General features: G+C 35.5%; 1 protein-coding gene across 3 annotated transcripts in view; it reads left to right on the forward strand.

Moving 5' to 3' along the window:
* LOC140155812 (uncharacterized) overlaps nucleotides 1–12,064 on the forward strand; it is a 34,156-nt gene extending 22,092 nt beyond the window's left edge. The window contains exons 12-17 of one of the 3 annotated variants that reach the window (XM_072178796.1): nucleotides 1,270–1,326; nucleotides 2,104–2,214; nucleotides 3,942–4,226; nucleotides 6,245–6,338; nucleotides 7,294–7,339; nucleotides 9,675–9,790. In XM_072178796.1, the coding sequence (XP_072034897.1) occupies nucleotides 1,270–1,326; nucleotides 2,104–2,214; nucleotides 3,942–4,226; nucleotides 6,245–6,338; nucleotides 7,294–7,327 (581 nt within the window). In that variant the 3' untranslated portion in view covers nucleotides 7,328–7,339; nucleotides 9,675–9,790. Of the gene's footprint in view, nucleotides 1–1,269; nucleotides 1,327–2,103; nucleotides 2,215–3,941; nucleotides 4,227–6,244; nucleotides 6,339–7,293; nucleotides 7,340–9,674 lie in introns of all 3 variants that reach the window. The other 2 variants (XM_072178794.1, XM_072178795.1) reach the window with 2 other exon arrangements.
* The last annotated feature ends 8,689 nt before the right edge of the window (nucleotides 12,065–20,753 follow it).

The following is a 20,753-nucleotide window of genomic DNA, read 5'->3' on the forward strand; positions in this document are numbered from 1 at the left end:
GTCGGCTGCTACATGTGTCTCATTTCACATAATAGCTAGGAATAAATACCAGACTCATATCAAGTGTAGGTCACTACAAATCATCCCCAAGTCAAATTGTATAAGGAATGTTCTCTGTATTCCAAAACCATGTGACTTGGGGTGATTTGAAGTGACCTCCACTTTGAAGATGAGTCTGGTATTTATTCCTAACTATTATGTGAAATGAGACACATGTAGCAGCCGACAAGTGCATCGTTTTGATATGGATGTACACAAATAAGTTTTCTGACAGATGCATTTCAATATTAGAACTTAATGTAAGAAACGGTAAAGAAAGGTGAATTTGCTAGAAGCAGGCAACCCATTACCTGAATTGCTGATACATATCCATTATCAAAGAAATGTAGAGTAAATAAAGGATTGACTTTAACATTGGATTTTCATTACCATCAACTACCAATTGGAAGTGTCATTCAGATGCATACTGATGGGGGGGGGAAATACCAGGACTAAAAGGTTGTAAATACTGGGACAAGATTATACCGGGACAAAATTGCTAAAAAGTTGTAATGGGCACAATTGTCCTAATTTTAGGTCATATTGTTATTAAAATTGCAATCGCGCAACCTGCATGACCGAACCTTGACCTTGCCTAGCAACGACCGTGTGATTGGTCAATTCTCAAATGCTGTGTTTGCGCCGTAAGCGCCGGTATTTGCGTACTACGCTCGGCGCAAATACCTGTGCGTACCCAAGTTGGCTCTCATGATCGAGAATTTAATATTTTAGCTATAGTGGTATTGGATGTTATATTGCATATTTTGCAACATCAATTTGGTCAAAACAAGTTACTTAAGAAAAACGGTAAATTGCAGAAAAATTATTTAGCCCTAACCCCCCTACTTTTTAGATTCTCAAGCACCTGGCAAATTGGGGTCAACAATTAACTGTATTATAGTCTTATTTAGCTTTCCATGGATAGCAAATTGGACTATAAATAAAGTCAGTAAACCATCTCAGGTATCTCACTATCTCAGGCCTGTCAGCAGGACAATTTGGAAACCCTCTCAATTTGGTCGGCCTCCCTGGTGTAATTAATCATGTTGTTTTAAACTCCAGACACTTACTTTGAGCAATTGACACAGATGCAACCCATAACATGTAAAATGATTTACTCAATTTTTGTGAATGTATTATTGTCTCATTGAATGTTTGTCTGTGTCTTGTATCAAACATGTCTGTGTCTCTTTGTTTTGTTTGTTTTTGTGTGCTTGTTGTGCATATTAGAAATAGTGTCCATATCAACAACGACAACTACTGTTGCAACAACTCAGTTTGCCGATGGTAATGCATTCAAATCTAATCTATCTATCCATTATGATGTCAGCTGTATTAATTCTCCTTTTTGGTAAATCCCATAAGCCTTTGTGGGTAGACCTGAGACAACGTCATTCGATGTAAAGCCGATGTACACATCGCTTAGTAAACTTTGTTACTGCACATTTTAAAGCTCTGAAGTGTGCAGTAATGCTGTGCGAATTGGAGTGATGACATCAGAGGTCTACCCACAAATGCTTATGAGATTAACCGAATAAGTGAGTTAGTGACATACAAACTTCTTGAGTTATAACAGAGTGATGTATAGTAAATAGCCAAGCATTATTAGATTGAAGATCAGTTTTAAGGAAAAGTATTCTTATGTAATGGAAGCATATTATATTAAAACAAATACATGTTATGCAACATGTAAAACCTGAAAGGGCCTATTGAAGAACAATTGAATCACTTGAAAGATAATACAAATATATTTTAGGCTGAGATGCACTAAATAGTGCAGTTTTATTGTAACAATACAAAATGGACTAGTGCATAATGTCTCCTTAGTTTCCTCTTGGACTTTCAGAGAAAAAAAATTTCACTTTTCATCATTCATTATATTGGACCTCAAACAAGATGTCATGTTTGATCAGATTGTTTTTAATTCCATGTAATTTGTTTTTGTGTATTTATGTTTGTTTTTGTGGTCAGCAATGGATGTTGTTTATTGTGTTCTATAGTCTGTTATTTATTCCAGACCAAGTAGGTCAATCAAATTAACTGTTTTATCTTGTTACCTTTCAGATAAGACACTTTTTAGTTTTGATACTGAACAAGTGTATGTGTCAAAGGCTGACCCCAAAGTGGACGTGTCCATACTGAGGCAAGGCAATGTATCACAGGCTGACAAAGTATGTAAGTGCACAAACCAGTGTAGTCCAGTCAAAGTGGGTTTTCACTCAACACTAATTGCAACAGAATTTTATTCACTGCTATGCATTTCATAGATGTCCCCTGAACAGTATACAAAAAGTATACTAAAACAAACATGGTGGAAAAGTAATTAAATCAAATTTCAAAATTGCTCCAATCATTTGAAAAAATACTATACTAAATTGTTCCGTTTGTCATAAGAATACAGAAAAAGTATAGTTTGCCATATCTGTGATGTACGGTTCTTGAGTTATAAGCCAAAAGATAGCCACAGAGGTAAAAAAATAAAAATTGTCTGATTTTAACCAAAATTGTCTCAATTGTATGCCTTGCAAACTTAATTTTAAAGAATTGCACTATTCAGGATGTTAAATTACATAGGTAACATCGAAAAATAGGGCATGGTCAATAGAGTTCAATGGTCATTGACCTCTTTTTAAACTGCTACCTAGGTAACAAAACATCCAAGACATGGCAAACTATTCTTAATTTAGAGTGTTTTTCAAGAACGAACAAATTGAGACTATTTTTAAGGAGATCTGAGCATTTTTCGAAGTTGACCCACATGGAACCCAAAATATGACCTTTGACCCTTTAACTTGAGAATGGAACAGCATAGATATGACAAACTATACTTTTTCTACATCCTTATGACTAGAGTAGTACTACGGAATAGTTTTTAAAAAGATTGAAGCAATTTTGAAATTTGATCCCTATGTTACCTTTTTCCACCAAGTATATTTTAGTATACTTTTGGTATGGCACCGATGTATCACAGATTGACACCGTATGTAAGTGTACAAACCAGTGTTGCATTTAAAAACTCAAATGAATCCTAACAAACCTTATCAATCATTCTAGGTCATGCAATTTTTTTTATTTGGGAGACCTTACGGCATAACCATGTGTCCTCACTGTCATGTGAATGCATCAAAATGAACTCCATTTGAGTTTGTCCATGGTGGAATTGGAGATGAAGAACATGAAAGGGTAGGGTAACCAACTCAAAATTGCCCCACATGTAATGCTAGACTAAATCCACCATATTGGTTTCTTGCATCTGTAGGCTTAAGCGTTACAAAATGTTTCTGCATGCAGCGCTTAAACACATTTTTGGCACAATGCGTTACATGCATAATCTTTGAATCAAAGTTAACTGGTCACCTACTGAAATAGTGCGGAGGTGCACTATTTTGCCAAACATGGCCGAGTCGGTACTCTTTGCTTCTACCTCAATGCCAGGGACAGGCGATTTGCGCGAAAAAAAAAGAAGCAAATTGCGCGGAACTTTATTTTAGTGCAAATCATGTATCCCTGCCCATAGGAAAAATATAGCCAATTGCGTGGAGATTGCGCGGAAAAAAAGTTCCGCGCAAATCGCCTGTCCCTGCTCATTGCATATACACAGATCCAAAGATTTTCACAACTGTATGACCTTGTTTACACTTAATTTGTTAATTTACACTTAATTGCCAGTTAAAAGAACGACAACATTAGGTCAAATCAACCCACCCTTTTTCAAAATAAATACCTTCAACCACTTCAGACAAAATGTAGAATAACACATTGATGATCAATTCAAGTAATATTTACATCATCAGCTTCAAACACTTAACTGCACAATCAAGTAGAAGATATAGGTAGTCTCCTTGTTTTAACCTACATATTTGTAAATAATTGTATTTTGATGTTTTCCCCTTTTTTTCTAGGTGTCAGTGTCACAGATTCATCTTGTCAACCTTTGTTCATAGAAATATTGAATGATTACTGCAGCTATATGGAGTGTGTGGAATTTGAACCACAACAGACAAAACCGCACAATATTAGCCTTGACTTTGGTCAATGTTTAAATGGAGCAAAGAAGAAGACTAATAATAAACAGGAAGATGTTAAAGAATTCTTCAATTGTTTGCAACTTAAGATGGAAGGAACTGTCACCGATAGGAAGGAGTATGGTAGCAGCATCAAAATTACATATGAATTCAAATCACCAGGTAGGTAATGCCTGAGAGGGAGGGGCATGTCTTCCATTAGGTTGGTCCTGTCTGATCAATGAGGTAAACAAAAATAGGTCAGCTAACTGAAAGAAATTGTATGGTTATGGCTATCAGAACACTTGGATCAGTCATGATGTTCAGCCTTCACAGATGTGACAGATTGGGTATTTTTTTATTTTCAGGATCACTTTTTTTATGTCGGGAAACACTAGAAGGATTTGCATAGAAATTATGCTAGCCCTCCAATGAGATAAGACTTGGTGACTATGGACATTAAAATGCCTCGTGTGTAATGCTGTTGTAAATTGGCCATGTTGTTTTGTTACTCATGGAGGAGTAAGCTGGGCCTACTCAAATGCGCCGCCAAATGCACTGTGTCTGTGACAGTGGTAATGAACCATGTGTTGCATTATGTCACATGAACAGCTTGCCTCGGAATGCGTGAAATAAAACTGAACAAGTTATATTCTCTGTTCATCAGAATAAAATACTGATCTGTCATGCTATGCCTGGGCCTACTCAAATGCGCCGCCAAATGCACTGTGTCTGTGACAGTTGTAATGAACCTTGTGTTGCATTATGTCACATGAACAGCTTGCCCAGGAATGTGTGAAATCCAGGTTAACGCGGCTGTGTACTATAGACATTGTTTCTTTCGCAAAATTGAGTTTTTTTGATATGTTTGTACTTTGTTATGTTTTTTATAAATACAAGGAATGAAAATCCAGATTTGTAAACTCCAACTGCAATATTTTAAGGATTTTATTTCACTGTTCCACTCGTATTTGAAATTGAAAAGGAGAGAAAATCTTTGTTGTACCAGCAGGGTACATCGCGCACAAGAACCAGCGCAAGATCGCGTTGGGCGTATCGCGCAATTTGTTAACGCACAAATACGCTACGCATACGCAACGCTGTATCTACATGCGTGGCGCATCTCATGGAAGCACCACGGAAGCACTGATTTCACAAAAACCTAGCGGTCAAATGGCTCCGTTTTAGCTGATAAAATGTGGGTTTTTTTCAAGTTCTTTCCCCCGATTTAAATATCAAGTTATGAATGGATTTCGCTCAAACTTCTCAAGGGGCTGTGGATTTACCCGATGTTCACGTAATATAAGGTACAAAACGAAAACTGCCGATTCTCCTGTGAGATTCGATGAAAGTGCAAAATGTGACCACTTTAAACTTCAACGGCCATTATTTCAATGTTCATTTTCTCGGTAAAATGACGATTTAGGTACACGATAACTCAATAAATACAGCATCTATAGGTAAGCAAATATGATCATTGTAAAAAGCATGATCGACTCAAGAAACGGTTTTCTCATTTTTTTTATATTTTGGTCTATTTCCGATTTTAGGCATCACTTTGTGCAAATAAGCGTTTGTGAATTTTAAAAAGTTCAATTTGATGCCTTATATGGTCAATATCTCAAAAAATAAGGCCAATATCAAAAAATAAAAAACCGTTTTTAGAATGGAGCCTCAAGATTGAGCTAAAAACAAAATAAAATATTTTGGAAAGAGTGTTTTTTGTTATGATGTACCTAACAAATATTGCCAAAAACTCACTTTTTGTGATTTTCTTCAGAATTGTTGTTTTACCCCAAATCTGTATTTATATTAATATTTATTGATGTCTTGCCTTCATAAAAATGTATACTTTTATATGTCTTGCGCGAATAATTACAAAGTTATTGCACTTTTACTACATGCATGTCTGAGAGTACACAGCCACCTTAAGTACACAAACTGACTGACATTCACAGGGTTACTAGTAGAAGGTACATAGATTATGTCTTGAAAAGGACATTTATATTTGTTAACATTAACTTAGATTATTTTCAAAAATCTACATGTAACCCTTTTGGGGAACACCCAGTATATAGACATACAAAAGCATTGTTGAAAAATACTGGACTGGTAGGGACTGTGTATATGATACACCCAAAAGATATTGAATTTTTCATTTAATTTCAAGGCAACATATTGTTTGTATTTTTCCATTACAGAATCCCATGTTAATCCTGTTGTTGTTGGTGCTTCAGTAGGAGGAGGAGTAGGTGGAGCAGGTCTACTAGCATGTCTATGCTGTTGCTGTAAGCGGTAAGTTGCACATAGGCTGTGGGTGTTTGGACAGGTGGCAGACCTAATGACATCATGATCCCTGTGTCCATCAGCCCGTGTAGATGCAGGATGTATCAAGATGATTGGTCTATGACTATTTTCAATTTTTGAGATTTTGTTTTATTATAAAAATAAAAATAATTTGATATCAGCAGGACATTCCTCGTATTCAGAATGCAATCGCGTGTGCGTTGCTGTGGCGCTTAGAAACACCGTGTTCGAGGAGTCATTTTGAGTTACTAATGACCGCGCAATAAGTGCACGGTCAGGCAATCAATCTCTTTTGATTGGATCGCGCTTGCTACATATATTAATGAGGTTATGAATATACTTTACCGACTCGAGGAAGGTATACAGACTATAATCGGTATAATCAATTTCTGACTGTACTGTAGCATGAAAAAGAATGCCCAAAACACAAGGTATCAGAATTTTGTCTAGAGTCAGTCTACTCTGAAGTGCAAAGTACTGACACGGACGCACACATTGTGCCGACTTTGAAGGCATGCATACTTGCAGCAGAGACGCAGCACTGCGCACTGTTTACATGCCACTTTGTACTTCAGAGAGGACAAACTGTAGTTTAGGGCTAGTTTATGTGATATGATTTGGATGGGAACTTCTTTTAAGGATAATATTACTGTAGTCTGATAAATAGGCAAAGTTAGGATAAATAAAATTTAAGAGACAGAGTCGAGACTGTAGGACAGTCTAAACAAACTATAACCAATTGACTGATCCTCATTTGTCAGCCTCAGAAGGAACAGAAACATTCAGCTTATATAGTTAAATTAGACTGGTACTGTAAGCTTTGTTTGACAGGAATTTGGGCTTCATTATGTCTGGAATCTTAATTTAATACTCCTGTACATATGATATACATGAAGCATGTGCAAGCAAAATAGCTGTTTTTATATATATTGCATTTTTTCAGTAAACCAAAAAGAAACAAAATCTCAACTGGTTAGCAGAATCCCATGGTAAATGACTCTAATACTCTCAGTGAATGATTGCATAGATACTGACATGAGTGGAAACATGTAGAGCATAATACCTATTCCTCTTGCAGCTGCATGGTTGCCTTAAATACTTCATGTTTGTGATATCTGTTGTGGGAGTATCTTGTTGGCTTCCTCCATCTGTCTGTCCGAGCTTGTAGCATGATTTCTTGGAACTGGTGAGGCACATGGTAGCAAAACCTGATGCAATGAAGCATTTGGAACTCTTCCTCATCTGATGAAGTTTTTGAAGCCATCACTACCCCAAGGGCCCCTTCCCTGCGGTCCTCTTGTATTCACCCTATTGTGACTCTCCCTCTCTTAATCTCACTCAGAAAACAATTTGGAGACAGATCCAATCTTCATTTTTGCTGAACCATGAAATGGTATCAGCCTATATTAGTGTATGTTACTAGGTTCCTAGGTTACTAGGTTACTAACTAACCATTTGGTCTGAAATGGACATATCTCAAAATGCCACGAAGGTATGACCCCATGAGTGGTGTCCTATGAAAGAGGAAAACATAAAGAACATAATAAAAATATTTCCAAACGTCAGAGGTCATCCAGGGGTCACAGGGGTCAAAAAAGGTCATTTTAACCGAAAATGCTCCGATTGAGCTTAAATTGGAATGCAATGATCCTTATGACATTCTAAACATGTTTAAAACATTTTAAAATTTATTTAAGGTCATTAAGGGGTCATAAACGGGTCAAAGGTCAAGTTCTTTAAAATGCTCCAATTGAGCTGAAATTTAAATGCAATGATCCTTATGACATTCTAAACATTTATAAAATATTTTAAAATTCATTTATGGTCATTAAGGGGTCATAAAGGGGTCAAAGGTCAAGTTTTTCAAAATGTTCCAATTGGGCTGAAATTTATATGCAATAATCCTTATGACATTCTAAACATTTTTAAAATATTTTAAAATTTATTTAAGGTCATTAAGGGGTCTTTAAGGGGTCCAAGGTCACGTTTTTCAAAATGCTCCAATTGAGCTGAAATTTAAATGTAATGGTCCTTATGACATTCTAAACATTTAAAATATATTTTAAAATTCATTTAAGGTCATTAAGGGGCAATAAAAGGGTCAAAGGTCAAGTTTTCAAAATGCTTCAATTGAGCTGAAATTTAAATGCAATGATCCTTATGACATTCTTAACATGTTTTAAATATTTTAAAATTCATTTAAGGTCATTAAGGGGGTCATACAAGGTCAATAGTCAAATTTTCAAAATGCCAGCTTCCCACGATCAAGGTATATTGAAACGGCAATTAATGAAACAGTCTTATTAAAATTAATACTATCCAGCACAGTATTGCTGCTTGATCAGAATCGGATCGTCACAGTCATCCGCCTAACTTACCTCGTGCATACCTTCGTAGCATTTGGAGATTATGTCCATTACAGACTCTGGGTGACAGTGGTATAGGCCTATACCACAATATACTGCCGAAGCCACATGGTTCAGCTATGGTGCGGTTATCGCTCTAGTTTTAACTTCCCTCAGCCTTTTATACTCAATGGCAGTATAGACTGAGGACTTTGCGTGTGACATATTTGTATCAAGGTGGAGGCATTGCTGCTGACACTTTGTGTCAAGAACCACAAAATTTCTAGTTCGCTATTCAGCAAGGGAGTTTGACCTTTATATTTGGATAGCTTTGTAAAAGCATTGTTTGATATATGTTACATTGTTAAATGGCTAATTTATGTGCATGTATGATAATTCCCCTGGATCTCATTAGGGGCCTTAAGACAGTCCACCGGACCAAATCATAGTGCCCAATTGTCACGCTAGTCAAAATCACTCTGCTTAAGTTTGACATTGTAGTGTTTTCATAGACTGTGAACATTAACAGTACATGTAGTCCTTATCACTAACTATGAATTTGTTAATAGTAATACTCTGTTTTTCCCAATTAATCATTAGCTATTCCTGCGTGTTTTCTGCAATATATGCATGACCTTGTTCTTTGTGTCACTCTGAATTGGCATGATGTTATAACTTGCCATGTCCCAACCTAACCAAACTTGAGGATGCATAATGTGCATGCTTGACACTGCTTACCCAAAAATTATTAGCTACCATTATTGTGCCCAGTAATGGTTTTTAAAGATCACAAACATACATTCTATGATACGAAGTGCATTTAATTATGTTATATAAAACTATAAGAAAGTTTGACTTGCATGTCACATTATTCAGAGCTGTGCTTGTGACTTGCATCCACATTGAGCACATGCAAGAATGTATACACAAACTTGTACTATGTATAGTATATCATGCAATTTGATTTTTTTTGTTGCAGCATTCGAGATTTCTTCAAAAACATCTACAGTCGCATGTGTGAGTGCTTTAGAAATGGTTTACTGGTTATTTATGAATGTATACGTTCATTATTCCCTTGCTTTGATAAGACTGCACAAGAACCTGTACCTACTCCTGGCGAGAAAGTGCCGTTAAATGGAAGAAAAAAAGAACAATCTACAGAGACGCCATCCCAATGGACTAATTCACCAAACACAATTGAAGTTAAACAAGCTTCATCATCATTAACAACGGAGGTGTAACTGAGCAGAAATACCACGCCTATAGATGAGTTCACCTCAATGTTTATCAACAAAGGCAAGTGACTGGTATATCGATATGCTTGAGGGAACTGCATACAACCACTACATTGTTCAATGGCCTTATTGTGATGTGGCGGGAGTTTTAAAAGCCACAGGCCTTGAACAAAATAGGAGGCGCGCACATGATGCCAGGCAAAAAACAATGGTGTAATGATGCATATGCATACTACCAGGCAATGACTACCAGGCAATGACGTCAGAAGTCAACTCATCTATAGGTACTCTTTATAGTATGATATGGGTTTGAAGGAAAGGAAGTTAATATAGGAAAATTATTTAATTTGTGTTCATCATAGAAGTTTCCCACCATGTACACGTGGCGTATAAGGTAGGACGCAGATGTGAACATGTTATTGTAGAAATGCGATTGGTCAGTTTTGAGAATGTTGCAGCTGCGCCATATACACTCTCCTGTTGCTACCGGTGAAGTCGCTGGCGTACCGACAGTTCCAGGATGAAAACGAAATTAGTAATTTTCCTATAGTAAGTATGTATGTAGTGTGACCAAAGATTTTAGCCTATGAGAACTCAAGACTCTGTATTGTCCTGTGCATAATAAGATGAGAAATTTGCTATATTGGATTGTTTCACATGGAACCACAGTAATGTAAAACAAAGTGCCAGAAATTATCGGTAAAGATCCAGTATTTTGAATGCTAATTGGCCCTTATAAGGGTATTGTATGTAGCGCTGATTGCAACAATACATTAGTAGTAGTCCGACGAGTAGGACCTGTTTTTTCTTAGTTTACCAACTATATACTCTAACTCTGATCGCTCAAGAAAGATTAACCACAAAAATCCACTAACCGCTTCTCCCGAAAATTTGGGGGCGGCGCGGTCACTGGACTTTCGCGATTCGTCTTTCTTGCGCCATGTGAGAGAGTGATCATAGTGTGAAATGTGTATAGTCTGGTAACTTAGAAAAAAAAAGGTCCTACTCGTCGGACTAATTAGTAGTTATGGACAAGCATGCTTTAAATGAATGTTTGCCATGGACATGTGAAAATAATATGGAGGTGTACTAATTCCCGTCCATGAGTGACATGCAATTGAACATGGCAGAATCTGAGCTCTCCTAGTCTTAACTTCTTTGAGTGTCACACTTGCCTTTGATATTTTTGGTATGACAGGTAAAGTATAATTAAAAGCACCTCTGATAATGGGGTCATTCAATTATGTATTACTAATTCTCATATTATATTAAAAAACATTAAACCAGTGTACATTGTTTTATCATCAGTATTATCACATCAATCTTGACAGTTTGTAAGTTCCTTAAACAGTCTTGTATTCCATATTTATGAATACGAACTCATAAATTCACCATGGGGTACATGGGCACAGCTATTACACAACATCATATCAGCAAAAAGTACCTAGATAAGCAAAATTAAGCATTCACTCCATACAAATGAATAGGAAAACAAGATGTTGGTATTCATGAATTTTCACAAAAATGATTACTGCAAAAGTCTGAAGATTGGGAGATCCTGTAACTAACAACTAATTTGAGAGAAAAGTTATCGAAAGCATTTGAAAAGTTATCGAGCACCATTCATTACAATGAATTTTATTCAGTAAAAAAAAACACCAAATTTTGAACGACAAGTTGCTGAAGTCAAATGCCTTAGCATTGAAATGAAAGTACAGAAGATCACCCACTGTGCTAAAGATTAACTCTACAGACATACTGCGCCCAGCCCTAAATGGCAGCCTCCAGTTCTCTCTATCAAGAATTCATAAATTTGTATTTATAAATACAGTATACAAGACTGTTAAAGGCAGATGACCTGATTGAAATCAACATCAATAACCCCATCAAAATAGAAATTTTTACATTTAATGCCAGTAAAATGTTAGACACAACTTGAAAATGTTTGTTGTGAGGACAAAATAGAGGTGATTACAATCATGTATGTACATTGGAATGCTAGCTGAGTAGCTGGTCTGTGCAACCATTAGTAGTCTGTTGAATGTGTTTTATAAACTGCAAAGCAGTTAACGGGGTACTACACCCCTCAATAAATTTGTGACTATTTTTGCATTTTTCTCAAAACTAATAACACCCTGGTAACAAAACTTACGTATATTATAGGGGCAAGGAATCCAGTTACTACACTGTAATTTCAGTGACTCAAGACAAGCGATTCAATACTTGTGATAGAAAATGAGGTGCCGCTAGGATGTACCTCATTTCTTATCATATTTACTGAACCGCTTGTCTTGGTTCACTGAAATTTCAGTGTAGTAATTGGATTCCTTGCCCTAATAATATACATAACTTTTATTACCAGTGTGTTATTAATTTGTGAGAAAAATGCAAAAATAGTCACAAATTTACCACAGGGGTGTAGTACCCCGTTAAACCATTGAAATGTATAACAATGAAATTGTTTAACACTTGACTTTTCTCCATGTCAGATGCATTTATGATTTATAGATATGGAATGTATGATGTATGTAAGAATTATCCACACTGTGGGTTGTATGATAATTGTGTTTGCACTTGCCCATCACTGTGGCCTGTCATACAGTCATGCAGGCAAATTATATAAGGCTATGTAAATCCCCCATTTTGGATTGTCGCCAAAAAAAGGCCTTACATCGAACAATTGTTGGTATTTTTACTTGCAGAACACACAAAAAAATACTTAAAATCAAAATTTGTTTGCATAGTACTTACTTAAAATATCATGTAAGGTTCACTATTTTGATCTCCATGCATGACATATGGTCTAGAATCTTTAGTTTAATATTCTTGGCTGATAGTACACATACCCTGTAGATCTTTTAGTGCAGTCAGTGCCAAAGTAAAAGTCATGAAGAAAGAGAATGTTAATTGACAAGTGCTTTCACCATCACCATATTACTCAGTAATGGAGTCATATGACGAGACAATAATATTATGGAATTACACTCACTATTACAATGATTACTTCAAAATATGATAAGTCCTCGGCTTGTATAGTGCCACCAGAAGAAGTTGGGTTGACAGTCTCATGTCTGATGAAGAGCATGAGAGTTGCGTAGCAGCTTGAAACTGTATTTAGTCATGTACTGTGAATGATTTTATTTCAATTTGCTAATATGGATTCCCTTCAAACATAAATCACCTACATCTCTTCCTTTGAAAATCTTCACTCATGGGGATTGAGCAAATTTGGGAAAAGTGCTCATCATTTAAATCTCGCGGTACTATGTTTAGCTTGTAATACAATTATAGGCAAGAATTGTTCAGTTTTTGTTACTTCACTGCACCCAGCTGTATGTACGCCATTCCACGTCAATCCTTGATAAGTCCCACCTATTATGAGCTGATAATAGAAACGGTTATGAAACTTTGGACTTGGTTGACATGTGCTAATCAGATATTTTATAGAATATAAAAGTATGCTTGTGTTGCTCTAAAAATACTGCAATTCAATAGGATACAATTTTTTCTATGATGGAAAGTATATTTTTGGAAAAACTTTGGTAAGTGATTAGATCTTGGCTATGAAAGTTATTCAAGATTTAGGCTGAATATGGTACTGTGCTTGTACAGAGCTGAATGATTCCAAGCTGAATAATGCCACGTCATTTTTGGAGTATCCGCCATTGTCAGTGACTTCCTGCAAAGCGCAGTGATCTTATATAATTAAGCTATATATAATTATGTGTAGAATCTGTAAATATGCAACTCAAAAACCTTGAAGCCTAGATATTATGTGCATCAATCTATTATAGCAATGTGTATGTCACTGGCTGTCCCAATATGAATATCTTTTAGGGTGATATAAGCAGTCAGCCACAATTTGGTTCCCTTCAACAAATAGTTGACTGATCTTGATGCTTGGAATGTTCATTTAATTTTGACTACAGGCAAAATATCAAATTCTCAATCACGAGAGCCAACTTTGGTATGCACAGATATTTGCAGCAAGTGTACTTTGCAAAGACTTCATGCTTACGCCGCAAACACAGCTTTTGAGAATTGACCAATCCCGGTTTTCAAATACGGTCGTCCCTAGGCAAGGTCAAGGAATCGGTCATATAGGTCGCGCGATTGTGTCATTCCACCAAAAGTACGCTGACGCCGAAGATACATCCTCTCATGATCGAGAATTCAATATTTTGCCTATGGTATCAAATACATGCATAAGGGTTGACACTTATAGTATCACCTTTAGTATCAGTAGACATATCATCTCTTGTAATTAACAACAACACCATTTCAACTGACAATCTTAAAATTGTCTCAACTAACAACATGCTGAAATTACCACATGAAATCAATTCTGTGGATAATTCTATAAATAATATCCTCTTAAAGCTAGAGCAATGAAAACCAGGGCTAAATTCTTCTAAAATATTGTAAGTTATTTCTTAGAGGGGATGTATCACCCTCCATGAACTTTGAGACCATGTTGCCTTTGTGTGCAGCTATACTGTATACATGTGACCAAAGTTGTTCCGTAGATGCAAATACTTAAAAAGACTTAAGACAGCTCTAGAGCATATTAACATGAATTTATTAGCATCACACCAGTCTGCTTAACCGCATCTATAGGTGGTCATGGTCAGAGCCTATAGACCTTTCCAAATGAACATTGGTGATGTTCAGAAACCTGGTCATGTGCACCAAGTGCAATGTAGCGTTTGAAAGCGTCCTTAGGCTCACTTAAATTCACATAAGTGCAACTGGCGTAGGCCGTAAGTGTTACGCCCAACAACTTCGTGACGACCCAGAATATTATTATAAACTGGGTCATCATAAACAAAACCCAACTGTCAGAAAAGTTTGATTTGAAAAGGTTTATTGGCTTTATACAATGGCGATGCAGTATTGGGAGGTATGCAGCCATCTAAGTAACTTAAGATACTGTTGCCAACATTTGGCCCTGGTATATATTTGCTTATGAGGTGTCATTATCAAAATGATTTTGAATGTATTGTTATGAATCCAGGAGATTTAAAAACACAACCCCTTTTTGATATTGCTGTGCCCCTAGGGCATTTATAAGAGATAATAATGTGTAATAAATAAAGTGCCTTTACACATTACACTGTTCAAGTCACCATGAAGTTCAATTTTATAAAAGATTATTAACATACATGTATATATTATGAAGAGGTTTATGCTAAATGTATTACATTGCTTATATTTGTCTGACATGTTTATTCAATAGACAAAAATGATTGAATGTTTATTACATTCATGAATTTGTCAAAAATTATTTGATCAAAATTTAAAATAGTATTTATATATATTTATTTATTGTTTTCTGTTATTGTTATATCAACTGTAAACATTACATAATCTGTGACAACCAGGCCCCTGACCAGGTTTTTTATTTTATTTTATACATTATTTTTATTAAAAAAGGCAGTGTATGTTAGGTGTATCAAATTTGAAATGTGGACTGGGGGTTTCCCCAGGAATGTAAATTTGGAGTTTGGCCTGTAAGTTGGATGTTACATCTTTTTATAACATGTGCATGCAAGATAGCGGAATGTTGCTTACAAATTAGAACATTTTGGGCACATTTTAGAAAATGGCCAAAATGCATTGCCCCTGACTATGGGTCTGTATACAAGTCTGGATATATTGCTTGTTACATTTATAATTACACATTATGAGGTTATTTTGTTTGTAACTAACATTAATATTCAAAATAGGCAGTAATATTTGTGGACAATTATTATTTTATGTTCAATTCCAAGTAAGTTTAGACTTATTTATCAGATTGTGTGCTTAATGTGTGTGTTGCGTTACTGACTGTAAAATACTGTAAATGTTGTCCTGTCCTGATTGAAAAAATTGTGTTTTATTTCATTCCATTTTGTAATTGATTATATTATCATTACTGTTATTATTGCCATATTATCTTTATTTTATATTTTTATTATTATCAATATTATGATTATGTCATTCTTGCCACAGAAAAGCACTAATTATGAAATGGTTGATTATTTTAAGTATATGTGTTCATTTACGTCATCTCTCTGAATTTCTAATTCCAGACTAAGCTCCATTCTGATCCAGGATTAAAGCCATAATGTATGATCTTATAATACAAAATTAGATCATTTTATTTAAACATAATTTTTTGCTATATAATGGTATGTCCCAACTTACACCGAAATGGAATCCGTCAAAATGTGTTGTGTTAGTAGGCCAACAGTGATTTCAACAAAGTCATAATACAACATTACATCCCCCATAGAACTCCACATTAAACAGCCTGTGGTGTTTCTCTAACTGTACCTCGGTATATTAACTTACAATGGACAGAAACTCATCCAGAGACTTACTAGTAATATTATTTCCCCATTTTGATAAAAAAATAGCTAAATTAAATTTGCTGGAATTATTAATTAATTATGGCTCTAAAAGGGATGTACAAGTGAGTGAATGTTCTTAGTCATCCAGTAATTGAAATCAACACAATTTGGGAGAAAATCTAATAACTTATTACGATTTTGATTTAAACTTTTGATCCAAACACAAGGAAATAATTCCTACCTCGGAATTTTCAGATGGTACTCCATCTTTCATCAGCGTAGTGAGTGTACTGTATCAGGTCATGATTTTCTTGACCTTTGACCTGATAACAGACTCGTAGACTCCTGAAAGCTTGAACCGGCCCCCGTCTTTGTTGAGAGATGGTTGGTTGGCTTTGATGTGAACTGCTTCTTTGACTCCACCATCTGAAATACCTCTGGAGTACCATCTGAAAATTCCGAGGTAGGAATTATTTCCTTGTGTTTGGATCAAAATCATGATTTATACCAACACAGATGAACTTTCATGAACCTAATAACTTATTATTATCATAGACTTGCTATGTTGCATCTGAAACCTCAAATCTTCATCAGGCAACTGATCTGTTGGACTGGTCATGTGGTAGATGACTTGATGACCCAATCCGATGCATGAGATGAGTCATAGCATAGTCCCACCTTCTTGATATTGATAGTTGCTCAACCATCACCTAACTAGTCCGAGTTTAGCTAGATTAGATTAGGTTCTAGACACAACATAGCAAGTCTACAATGAAAGAAAGTTCCAGTATGAGATTTTCTCCCAAATGGTTGTTGATAATAGATGTATGCCTACTTGAATACCAGGTTGACATGAAATGGCTGGTAACTTAGCAGTTGGCTGCAAATAGGCAATTTATTAGCCTGACTGGTTGTTTGTTTGTTTGTTTGTTTACCCAGGTTGGTCCTTGAGGGACACATGCTAATCCATGGGAAATCCATGGACCGTTCCAAGCTCATTATTATGCAATAAAAATGCACAAGCCTGGATAGCCAATATAGGCTAATTACTAATAACACAATAGTATATTAGGCATGTACAGACTGTATCAAAATGATTGGTACCCATCAGCTTTGTTGTCTGATGAAACACCTGCTGCTTAGATCCTCTTAAAATGACTACAATTTATAGTTGAATGACCTTTTAAACATAAATCTACAACTGAGGTGGATGTTATGTTGCACTACAACTGAGGTGGATGTTATGCTGCATTTTGATGTGGCAGTCTTGGCCAAGCTCATTGGATATTGATGGGTACCAATCATTTTGATACACCCTGTAGTAGCCTCTGTAGGGCTGGAAACTTGCATTGGCTATGTGTCTGACTGGCTAGTACAAATAGATATGGTACAAAAACCTGTTTTTAATATTAACTTAGTTACTTTCATATATCTATATTTTGTATTTTATAAGATAAGAATTACCACATTAACACTAGATATTGCATGTGATTTTGTTTCTGTCACATTTTGTGACCCATTCATGGTATGAGATTGATGGGATACTCTTTGATTGTGGCTCATTTCTCAAAATAACAGTTGAGATTTTATAAATATATATTAAACTTTATTCTTTGTTATTGTGTGTTATCACATAACTCTACATAACTAATGTAGACAGGGGTTGATGAAGTACAGTGCAAACACAGCAGGGAAATTAACATGATCTTACCAAAAGTTTTGGTCATGAGACATTGCTGACCAGTCAATTGACCTTTTCGGTATAAAATCCCACAATTCCTTCTGGTTAGACCTGAGATGCCTTCATCTGACATCACGCTGATGCACGCATCGTTTAATGAACATCGTTTCTGCGCATCTAAAGTAGGCATGACGTCAAATGACGACATCTTGGGTCTAAATGCAAGGAATTATGGGATTTACCAAAAAGGTCAATTTGAAGTTTCAGATCACTTAGGTCACATGGTGTCAAACCTAATTATTGTGGTTTGACACATTTGGTGCTAAGTAGGTTATTGCAAATGTTATAGGCACCCTTCAAGACAATATAAATAGGATTGTCTTCATTGGGTATTTGGGAATTTCATTCATATAAAGGTGTGGAGTGAGAAATCTTTTTTTCACATCTTTTTATTACATATTTTTTATGTAAAAATTAAACGTCTTTTCTTAATAGGGCACTAATAATTCATACGAACAACCCACCTAGTATTTCTTGCCACTGCAATAATGTATTTATTGTGGCACCTACTATAAAAATGAATTGCATGATTATCAAGTTTGAAACAACAAATTAGAGTAGCTTTTGCATTATATTTCAGATTCCCATTTTAGAGATACAAATTGATAGTGTTTGATACACATTTAGGTTGTCTTTCAGAGGTTGTCAGATGCAGGTGGGTAGCAATTAATGTGACAGTGACCCTATACAGGTACCCCCCCCCCCATCTTTGATCATAATGTTCATAGTACTTCAGCTATTTATGTTGCTACCCCATTCTCTGCTTGAAAAAAATAATTTATCTTGCCAATCCTGTTGATTTTGTTTTCAAAATAATTATGTAACAATTTGTTCCTTGACCATAAAAATAATATATGTTTGTTACCACAACTCATTTCTTTTTCCAATCAAGGAAGCATTTTGTGGTATTAGCATCATCTTTTTAGGGTATGGTTCAATAGATATCCATGAGAAAAACCTATTTCCTAAATTTCAATGATTTGAATATTGAATTTACGAGTTACTGAAAATACACATTGGATGATGTCTTTGTCAGATAACTAAATCAGCAAAGAAAGTTTATGCACATACACATAATGGTTTCGGATGGTATCAAAATCTTTCTGGAGTGAGTTGGTGGGGATGAGACTGTGATCATAAAGTACTCCATTAAGGTTATGGCAAATTTGCTTTACATATGAAACATACCCGAGGATTAAAAATGTTATATGTATTAAAACAAAGTTGTTTTAGACATTAAAATGAATAATGACTTTGGGATGTAATGTATGTATAGTCAGAATATCTAAAACATGTATTTTTATTGTGTTCATTATTATTGTTTGCACTGAATAAGAGCTGAAACAATAATATAGTTGGTTTACTAGTCTCAGTTTTATTATTTAAGCTGTAGCTTGGTTCATAACAGCTCTGTAATAATTACTGTATTGTTCCATTAACCACCCATGCCCCTATAAGTGCCCACCTAGTGACATTACAACATATCGAGGGTTGACAAACAGAAGGCCTTAACTCAAAAAGTGCCTTTTTGAGAAAAATGAGTAACAATAATATTTTGCATTGAGATGTGACCAAGTATTATTGTGCTATAGATGCAATAGGAAGTTGAATTGAGTTAATGCTTATGATTTTAAGAATCTGTGGGTATTACAGATTATTTTGGTACCAAAATCTCAATATGGCCAAAAGTGAGTTAAGGCCTTCTGTTTGTCAACCCTCGATATGATCTTCCATCATTATGTGCAGGATCAACAACACGTGTATCACAATGTATGTATCATCAAACACAGAATCATCTACACATAAAATCCATAATTTATGCCATTTTTTACATTTGCAATTATGGAAACAATATAAAAAATAAGGGCCCACCCAAAATGACTTTTTGTATGAAGAAACATTTTAGTACAGATGGATGCATCTAAAAAATCTCTATTATAAGTGAGATAACCTACCTTGGGTTTTTTTTCTTCATTAAATGATTAAGGTTTTTCTTTCTTTTGTTTTTTTGTTTATTCATGACATGTTTTTTAAAAGGACTGTTATATAAATGCACCCAGTTTTACAACAGGTCTGTAGATATTGTCATAACTTTTCGATCCATTTTAGGCCAGTAACAAGACACTATAGTCTGTACGTTATCATGGTTATAATTATATGGTATGCAATAGTCGGAATTTCAATTGAATGAACACAGCTGTACTTATCCAACCACGATTGTTTATCGCATATTTCAAACTACAACGCGAATGCACGACCTTGGATACAATGCTAACCAATCATAAGTGGGTTGGCATGGTTGGATTCGCTTCCCCGTTACTCACACAGTTGCACACGCTGGCGTACATCGCGCAGTGCAAGCAAAAAAATTGCCATGCTATGTCGGGCTGCGTTCATTCAATTGAAATTTCAACTATATTGATATTATGTTAAGTCCTACAAGCTCTAAATGTCCTTCAAACTGCTCATGAAACAAAGGTTACAGTTGAGATTTTAAGCATACATAGACTGCAACTCCTTAGATATTTTCGTACTTGACAGGGTGTATTGTCATGATGCCTTGACATTGTAAAGCTTTTTTTTCTTGCATTTTATAATAAAATATTATGGAACTGAATTGTGCCTCTTGAGTTGGAATTGTCGCACCATAAAAATGTAAAATCCTAATGTTATAGTCCTAATTTTGTTGAGTCATAAAGTTACCAATTGACATGTGTCCAAAAAAAGTGGGTGGATAAGCACTTGATATT

Source organism: Amphiura filiformis, chromosome 6, assembly GCF_039555335.1.
Source record: "Amphiura filiformis chromosome 6, Afil_fr2py, whole genome shotgun sequence".
Lineage (NCBI taxonomy): Eukaryota > Metazoa > Echinodermata > Ophiuroidea > Amphilepidida > Amphiuridae > Amphiura > Amphiura filiformis.